A 10,000-nucleotide genomic window follows, 5' to 3' on the forward strand; every position below is an offset into this window, starting at 1 on the left:
TACGTGATTTACTCACACGAGCTGGCTAAAGAAGGACTCTCAAATGATTCCCTGACACAAACAGAATGACTCCCAAATGAATCATAAGTGGTGATTCACTGACACGAACTGCCTAAAAAAATATTCTAAAATGAATCATTGGTGATGCATATGATACCCTGACACAAGCAGAACAAACAGAACGATTATCAGATGAATCATATCTGATGCGTATGGTTCACTGACACAAACAGAACGATTCTCAAATGAATCTTTAGTACTGTGTGTGATTCACTGACACAGACCGACTAGAGAACGATTCTCAAATGAATCATTAGAGACGCATGTGATTTACTGACCCAAACAGAACGATTCTCAAATGAAGCATACCTGATGCATATGGTTCACTGACCCAAACAGAACGATTCTCAAATGAATCTTTAGTACTGTGTGTGATTCACTGACACAGACGGAATAAAGAACGATTCTCAAATGAATCATTACAGATGCATGTGATTTCCTGACCCAAACAGAACGATTATCAGATGAATCAAATCTGATGCGTATGGTTCACTGACCCAAACAGAACGATTCTCAAACGAATCTTTAGTACTGTGTGTGATTCACTGACACAGACCAAATAAAGAACGATTCTCAAATGAATCATTAGTACTGTGTGTGTGATTCACTGACACAGACGGAATAAAGAACGATTCTTAAATGAATCATTAGTGATGTATGTGATTTCCTGACCCAAACAGAACGATTCTCAAATGAATCTTTAGTACTGTGTGTGATTCACTGACACAGACCGACTAGAGAATGATTCTCAAATGAATCATTACAGATGCATGTGATTTCCTGACCCAAACAGAACGATTATCAGATGAATCAAATCTGATGCGTATGGTTCACTGACCCAAACAGAACGATTCTCAAATGAATCTTTAGTACTGTGTGTGATTCACTGACACAGACGGAATAAAGAACGATTCTCAAATGAATCATTAGTGACACACGTGATTCTCTGTCAGCAGAAGAGTAAAGCGGAGCTGACCTCGTACGATGATGGTGGTGGACTTCTTAGCCGGGTTTCCCACGTTGTTGCTGGCGATGCAGCTGTAGACGCCGGCGTCCTCAGAGGCGATGGCGGGGATGGTCAGAACCCCTTCCTTCATCAGGCTCTTCTCCGGCAGAGATCCGGAGCTGCTGGTCCAGACCAGGCTCGGAGCCGGCTCTCCTCCGGTCGTGATGCAGACCAGAGACACCGTCTGACCTGGGTTCACCACGATCGGGTCCTCCACCAGCAGCTTGATGGAGGCTGGAGCTGAGGAACACATTGATCATCGCTATCTACCACTAGAATTGAAGAAACTCCTAAACTCAGTTATACAGATATAAATACAATTAATACAAAATAAACAATGAATACAAATTAAAACAACAAAGCATTACTAAGATGTTTACTTAAATAAAAGTGAAAATAGAACACATTAGGAGAAAATATTAAAACTTAAGGAGAAATTATAATAGTGTCATTAGTCAGTGATTAAGTCAGTATTAAGTCAGATAAAAAATATATAAAATCTTAAGAATAAACTGTTGTTACATTTTGAAAAGAAAGTTTAAATAAAATGTTAAGAATAAACTCATTTATTGAAACTTTTTTTTCAAAAAATGTGCTAAAACTAACTAAAATTTAAATGAAAATATATAGAAAATATATATCATTCATAATATTATGAACAATATATTGGTATATGAGTCACTAATCTTCAGTCACTGCAACAGTTTGCTAATAAAATATTAAAATAGCTCTCTTTAACTGGAATAAAGTGATGGAAAACTAACTAACACACAACAGAAATAGCAGAATAGAGCAGAATAAAGCAGAGTAGAGTAGACCAGAATAGAGTAGAACAAAAATAGAGCAAAATAGAGCCGAGTTGAGTAGAATAAAGTAGAGCAAAATAGAGTAGAGTAGAGTAGAATAAAGTTAAGTAGAGTAGAATAGAGTAGAGAAAATAAAGTAGAGCAGAATAGAGTTTAGTAGAATAAAGTAGAGCAGCATAGAGTAGAGTAGAACAGAGTAGAGTAGAAAAGGTGACTAGAGTAGAGTAGAATAGAGTACAGCAGAGTAGAGTAGAATAAAGTAGAGCAGAGTAGAGCAGAATAGAGTAGAGCAGAGTTGAGTATAATAAAGTAGAGCAGAATAGAGTAGAGTAGAGTATATTAGAGCAGAGTACAGCAGAGTAGAGTAGAATAAAGTTGAGTAGAGTAGAGTAGAATAAAGTAAAGCAGAGTAGAGCCGAATAGAGTAGAATAGAGTTGAGTAGAATAAAGTAGAGCAGAATAGAGTAGAATAGAGTTGAGTAGAATAAAGTAGAGCAGAGTAGAGTAGAATAGAGCAGAGTAAAGCAGAGCAGAACAGAGTAGAGTTGAGCAAAGTAAAAAAAAAAAAAAACTAAATAAAATAAAATAAAATAAAAATAAATAAATAAAAGGAAGTAAGAAATGTAACACAAAAAGCTTAAAGAAACAAACAAACAAACAAAAAATGAAAATGAAAAAAAGTGACCAAAATGAGTGAATAAATGAGAAGCGCAGCAGACCGGTTTTGTTGGTGAGTCTGAAGACGACTTTGCGGTCGGTGATGCCGCAGACGTTCCTGATGGAGGCGATGCAGCTGTAGTTGGCGTAGTCCTTGGGTCTCAGGTTCTTCAGCTTCAAGATCTTGGTCTCCCCCTGGAGCTCAGAGCGACAGACGCAAAGACGTGTGCAAATGTGTGCTCCGAGATTTACATGCTTCAAAATGGATTGAATTTAAAAACATCTTTTAATGGCTGTATTTTTAGATAAGTTTATTAACCCTGCATCAACAGGCGCCGAGTCCTGAAACTGTATGAACATCATTCATCTGGATCCGCTCCTCATTTCAAAGCCAACCTTTAGAGCTTTTTTGAGCAGGAGCGATAGCGGCTGATCACAGCACCATTACAATATCACACACCTCCACCTCCCCAACATCAGTCTACACACACACACACACACACACACTCATCAGATTAGATAAGAGAGAGTGTGTGTGTTATTGAATGGTGAGATCATTGAAAACACGTGGAATCTCTTCAGGTATTATGCAGTAAATATAGCCATAAATATAGCTTGAAACGAACTCTTGAAAAGGCAACACATGCCATATATATATATATATATATATATATATATATATATATATATATATATATATATATATATATATATATATATACACATTTATAATATATACCATTTAACTGACTATAATAATGTAAATGTTCTTCTTGAATTTATTATTTAAATTGCTAACAACAATACGTTTTTATTAACACATGACACCACTACTACTAATAATCAGAATTATTATGATGAAACATTTAATTTATTTTTATTTAACGTGTACAACCAAAAAAACCTGCAATTAGACGTTTCCCCAATTCTTTCTTTTCTTAATTTAAACGATGAATTCTTTAGAGAAAAACACACACACACACACACACACACACACACACACACAATCTATAACAGAAATTAAAAATGAAATCTGCAGCACAGCTATATTTGTAGAAATAGAGAACAATACACCGCATTATACCAAAATCATTAAGATATTAAATAAAGATCATGTTCACGGTTCATTGTTCTGTGATTCTCAGAATAGAAATATGCATGGCCAGGAACTTCATTTGAACTTAAAATGAGCTTTTCTCAATATTTTGTCAAATACTGTCAAACACCGTACATCAATGAAAAAAGCTCATCTATTCAGAAGATGTATAAATCTCTGCCCCATCACAGAAACTCCTGGTTTCTATTCGTAGTGTGATGTCTCGGTGAACGGCGTGAGACGGGACTGGCTTTTCAGCGACAAACACACGCTAAAGAGCAGCTCTAGCCGTTCTCCTGACAACTACAGCCAAAATAACACAGGCGTGTGACGGCTCCCAGCGACAGCGAGACCGCAGCTGACGTTCAGCCACAAAACAAATGAGATCTGAGCCCCTCGGCAGGGAAGAGCTGAGAGAAGAGAGCAGACAGCTACACGCTACGACGTGCTAATTACTAGCATCACCTCGTGCTGAGTTTAAAATGACGGCAAAGACGGTGAAGCCGGCCTGCTCCAGAACTACCGCCGAGAACGAGCGCTTGGTGCCGATCAGACTAATTAAACTCATCCCAGTCCAGCCGGACGGAAACATTACACTTTACTTTGCACTTTAGACAACAAAAAAGTACCAGAAAGAACTAGCGCGCTATTTAGCATTTAGCATTTTTCTGCTCACGGAGGCTGCGTTTCTTTGATTAAAAATACAGTAAAAAACGTCAAATATTACTGCAGTGTACAACAGCTGTTTTCATCACACAAAAGAGTATCAATTTTTAGAAAAAGGTTAAAATGATTGCAAGTCAGTTGATTTAAAACGATTTAAACTCAGTAGAGTTTAAATATAAAATCACAATTCTAAATTTTGACTCTCATTTTGATTTTCATAAAAATGTCAGAATCTAGTAAAATTGCTATTCTAATAAAAAAGAAAAAAAAAGATGTTTAACTAAGTTTGGAAAAAAGTCAGACTTTTCAGAAATAACATTTCAATTCTGAGAAAAATCTTATTTTAACTTAAAAAAACGTTTCACTATTTGAAAATTAGCTAGTATTGTTAAAAAATGTCAGAATTGCGAAAAATAAAAATGTTATCTTGAGAAAGAAGTCAGGATGGTAAGAAATATAATAACTCAGAATTAATAGAAATAAACCTGCAATTTAAAGAAAAAGGTTTAAAACTTCCAATTTTGAGAAAAGTTGGAATTAGATAAAATTGCACTTCTAATGAAAAGTTAGAATTATGAAAAATGAATTTTAAGAAAAACAAGATTTAAACTTCCGATTAAAACAGACTAAATAAAAATAAAAATAAAAATAAAAATAAAAATAAATAAAATTGCAGTTGTAAGAAAACCCCCCAGAGCGAGGGTTCCATTCTTACCTGGGTGAAGAAGGGCTCGTAGATCTCCACCCCTTTATCGGAGCCTTGGGAAAGAACGTCTCTGCCGCGGTACCAGCTGTAGCGGATGGGCGGGTTAGAGTTAGCCACGCAGCGTAGAAATACGGTCCGCTCGTAGTAGAACTGTTCTTTCGCTTCACCGATGCTCTGATGAACCGTCACCACCGGCTCGTCCAGATCTGAGAACCATAACAACACACGGCTCACTTCAAAACAGTCAACGTTTCATTTCTATTCTAGAAAAATAGTCCGAATTGTGCAACAGAAACTCAGAATTCCAACATGTGACAATTTAGAATTGTGAAATTTTAACCCAGAATAGCAAGAGCTCAGCTTAATTCTATCAAAATAATCAGAACTGAGAGACATAAACTCAGAATTGTGAAATTCAAATGCGCAATTCTACAAAAAAAAACTGAATCGTGAGAGCTTGTACAGCAATTCTACAAAAACAGAAAGGCAAGATTCAAACTCAGGAATTTTAACGGAGAACTGGGAGATTGTGTCATTTTATAAAAAGTAAATATCAACTCAGGATAACAATATTCAACTTAATTCTATAGTCAGAGAAATAGTCAGAGTTGAGAGACAAACTCAGAATTGTGAAATTCAAATGTGCAATTCTACAAAAAAAAACCTTTTTTCAGCTCGTACAGTAATTTTACAAAAACAGAAAGGCAAGATTCAAACTAGAATTGGGAGATGTAAATGTGCAATTTTATAAAAAAGAACTGATTTCAGATTTCATCTTAATTCTGTCAGTATAGTCAGAATTGACATAAACTGAAAATTTTGAATTTTGAAATTTAAACTCACAACAGCAAGACATCAGCTTAATTCAATAAAAATAGTCAGAATTGTGAAACTAAACTCAATGCAATTCTAAAAGAAATTCTGAATGGTGAGACAGACTTTTTTCAACTAATTCTACAAAATTTGTCAAGATTCCAACTTCTAAAGTTTTAACTCAGAATTGGGATTTTTAAATGTGCAATTTTATAAAAAAGTTAGAATTGCGATATAAACTCTGGATAACAATATTCAGCTCATTTCTATCAAAATAATCAGAAATGAGAGACATAAACTCACAATTGTGAAATTCAAATGTGCAATTCTACAAAAAAAAAATCTGAATTGTGAGACAGACTTTTTTCAGCTCGTACAGTAATTCTACAAAAAGCAGAAAGGCAAGATTCAAACTCAGAACATTTCAACTCAGAATTGCGAGATTTAATTGTGCAATTTTATAAAAAGTTCAAATTGCGATATAAATAATATCTCAGCTCAATTCTATCAAAATAATCAGAATTGAGAGACATAAACTCAGAGTTGTGAGATTTGCGGATTGTAATTCTGCACAAATAGAATGGCAGAATTACGAATTCTTCGATTGAAATTCTATGGAAAACGTCAGCATTGCAAGATATATACAAAGAACGTATAATTAAACAGAACTAAAAATAAAGAGCTAGCTACCTTAAAATTCTAAAGCATTAAGTTAATCAGTTTACTCTTTGGTAATCATTTCTATTCCATATTAAACGACAAAACCGAAGTACCGTAAAACTCTATTTCTCAAGAAAAACATAGTTTTTAGTCATCCACTGAATGCACCGAGCGCTATTAAAAACGCCTCGCGATCCTTTTCTGAACTTTTCTGCTCTGAGAACTCTTTCAACTCTTTGTTTGTCTGTAAATGCTCCGGAGAAGCAGCAGAAGATGAAGATTTCCTGGCTGTCCCGCCGACAGAAACAGAGAGAGTGAAGTACAGCGAGGACTAAATCACTCAGTGCCTCCACCGCTTCCCCCGGAGGACAACCGACATCATTTCAGGTGCTGCCAGCTTCTTTCTATTTATACTCTCTCCGCCGGAGGACGGACGGACGCTCCTGATCGATGAGCTCACGCGAGGGACACAGACACACACCTGCTGGCCTTCAGAGGACCGCCGCTTATTACAGCATCGGCCCGCCGGACTCAGAGATTACTCCAGGATTCATGAGGCTTCAAGGAGTTTCTCTGATATATATATCTATATATCTATATCTCTCTCTCTCTCTCTCTCTCTTTCTATATATATATATATATATATATATATATATATATATATATATATATATATATATATACATATACACCAACACACACAATGTATAGTAAAACTAGTTTTAAGAGATTTTATGAATTTGTAGACATTGCATACAAAAATGTATATATATATACACACATATACATATATATACACACAAATATATACATATATATATATATATATATATATATATATATATATATATATATATATATATATATTATTTTTATTAATTTTGTATGAATTTGACTAAATGTACAATTATCAAGCAGAAGTTGCTTGTACATTTTAATCTGAAATATTACAAAGAAATGAATTAAATGTTAAACAATAAAACCACAAAAATTATTAATATTAATATTATATTAAAAAATCGTTATATTTTTTAAATAGAAAAGCTGATTTTTTTTTTTGTTTTCTTCGTTTTTAGGTAAAATATACTCCAAAATCACTATTTTATTAACAATATAAAATTCTTATCAAGTACGTTTTTATTCCTTTAGGTGTTGATTTCATGAATTAAAAAGCGTTTTATAAGTCGAATACGTCAGTTTCAAACAAAGTGCAAGTAATGCATCGAAGTGAATGCGAAACACTTGAATATCACTCGACTCACGAAATATTTGCATTACTTGCATTAGAGAGTAAAAACTAACGTAACAATAAATCGTTTTACGACCATTTACGAACACGGGACACTTTTAAGATGCACTTTTGAGAATGAACGATTCCCTTAAAACCTCCAGAAGTAACAAAAGAAGACACGAATGAGCCGAAAACGAGACTCTAGAGCTACAACAGAGTCGTTTTCAAGATTATCAAGCCTTTTTCTCAGAGACACGAAAGGGATTGGACTCGTGATTCTTCATCTGCGTCTGATCAAGCGATGGATGGAACAGATTCGCCGCTTTCTCAAGCTCCTCCAAACGCCACGATGTCATTTCACTTGCTAATTCATCACGTCCCGCTAACAACACTTTAAAGACGGAAGCGCCTGCATAACCGGGCAGGAATGAGATCAATTCATCACGAACTCCAACGCTCGCGAGAGATCCTGGATCCGAATCAAAACTGATTAGCGCTGACCTTCTCCAGGCCGTAACCACGCTAATAACGGCGCTCAGATACACAGCGCATGTTTATCGGCCGAGACGCTTTAATTTAGCGTCTCCTCTCGCTGCAGATCCGAACGCAATCAGCGAGTGGACGCCGCCACCTTGAATGCTGATTCCTCGCTTTCATTAAGACGCGCTCTGCCCCGCGGGACTTTAATCAAAATCCAGAGGCGGTCAATACTTCATCCAGGATCCTTTATCACGCCGAGGGTCGGAGCAATTACCTTCACGAAGACGGCGAGGCGATCGAGTCCGAGAAGATTGCTCTAAATAAATACACTGATTCATTACGCCGCCGAAGCAGACGGCAAGGTACGCAGAGCGCTCCGCGTTTGGTTGTTGACCGAAATTTGTGCAACGTTAGCCGCGTGGAGATCCTCATAGCATACGCCTCAACGAAACTCAAAAGAGTGCAAAGAGAACCAAGAGAACCCACTATTTCTTTGTAAACGCCAGTGACTTCAGAAACACAGCAGCGGAGGCTATATATTCATGCAATCTGTTGTCTTCAGCAGGCCTTATTTACTTTGCATTCAAGTATTAAAGATACGCTTTCATATTCTGGTGACTAACAAACTTCTTCTTTCATTATCTTCACGTCTGAGGCCCGTATGATTCGTCTGAGGCCCCGTATGATTCGAGGCTGAGGCCCCGTATGATCGTCTGAGGCCTGAGGCCGCAGGCCCCGTATGATTCGTCTGATCTCGTCTGAGACCCTGTATGATTCGCCTGAGGCCCCGTATGATCTGAGGCCTGAGGCCCGTATGATTCGCCTGAGGCCCCCTTTGATTCGTCTGAGGCCCCGTATGATTCGTCTGAGGCCCCGTATGATTCGTCTGAGGCCCCGTATGATTCGTCTGAGGCCCCGTATGATTCGTCTGAGGCCCCGTATGATCTCGTCCTGAGGCCCGTATGATTCGTCTGAGGCCTCGTATGATTCGCCTGAGGCCTCATATGATTCGTCTGAGGCCCTGTATGATCTGCCTGAGGCCCTGTATGATTCGAGGCCTGAGGCACCGTATGATTAGTCTGAGGCCCCGTATGATGATCGTCTGAGGCCTGTATGATTCGTCTGAGGCCTCGTATGATTCGGCCTGAGGCCTCGTATGATTCGTCTGAGGCCCGTATGATTCGTCTGAGGCCTCGTATGATCTGGCCTGAGGCCGCGTGATGATCTCGTCTGAGGCCCGTATGATCTGTCTGAGGCCCGTATGATCTCGCCTGAGGCCTCGTATGATCTGTCTGAGGCCCGTATGATTCGTCTGAGGCCCCGTATGATTCGCCTGAGGCCTCGTGATGAGGCCCTGAGGCCCCGAGGCCTGTCTGGCCTGAGGCCCCGTATGATCGCCTGAGGCCCCGTGATGATTCTGAGCCTGAGGCCCCCCGTATGATGCGTCTGAGGCCTGAGGCCCCGAGGCCTGATGATCGTCTGAGGCCCCGTATGATCTGCCTGAGGCCCCGATTGATTCGTCTGAGGCCCATCTGGCCCCGAGGCCCCGCATGATCTCGTCCTGAGGCCCCGTATGATTCGTCTTCACGCACAAAGCATTGCGTTGTTCCTATTTTCAGTTGGAAATCGAATTGGGAGCCCCTTTAGACATAGCTGGCTCTTCTGCCTATTAAAGATACACCTTTCTGAGTAGCAAAATGCATTGTTTTTTTTTAAGCGTGCATGACTGCATTTTAAGAAATCCGCTTCGCATCTTTAGTTTTCTTCAGCACTGCATGCTTATTTTTCAGCATCAGAACAAATGCATGGAATGAGGGCC

At 38.3% G+C, this 10,000-nt stretch overlaps 1 protein-coding gene across 4 annotated transcripts in view; it reads right to left on the reverse strand.

The window, feature by feature from the left end:
- LOC122325425 (MAM domain-containing glycosylphosphatidylinositol anchor protein 2-like) overlaps positions 1-10,000 on the reverse strand; it is a 114,693-nt gene that overhangs the window by 42,430 nt on the left and 62,263 nt on the right. For 2 of the 4 annotated variants that reach the window (XM_043220471.1, XM_043220473.1), the window contains exons 4-6: positions 5,007-5,203; positions 2,592-2,724; positions 1,037-1,306 (exon numbers count right to left, since the gene is read on the reverse strand). In XM_043220471.1, the coding sequence (XP_043076406.1) occupies positions 1,037-1,306; positions 2,592-2,724; positions 5,007-5,203 (600 nt within the window). Of the gene's footprint in view, positions 1-1,036; positions 1,307-2,591; positions 2,731-5,006; positions 5,204-10,000 lie in introns of all 4 variants that reach the window. The other 2 variants (XM_043220470.1, XM_043220472.1) reach the window with 1 other exon arrangement.

Source organism: Puntigrus tetrazona, chromosome 20, assembly GCF_018831695.1.
Source record: "Puntigrus tetrazona isolate hp1 chromosome 20, ASM1883169v1, whole genome shotgun sequence".
NCBI classification, from domain to species: Eukaryota; Metazoa; Chordata; class Actinopteri; order Cypriniformes; family Cyprinidae; genus Puntigrus; species Puntigrus tetrazona.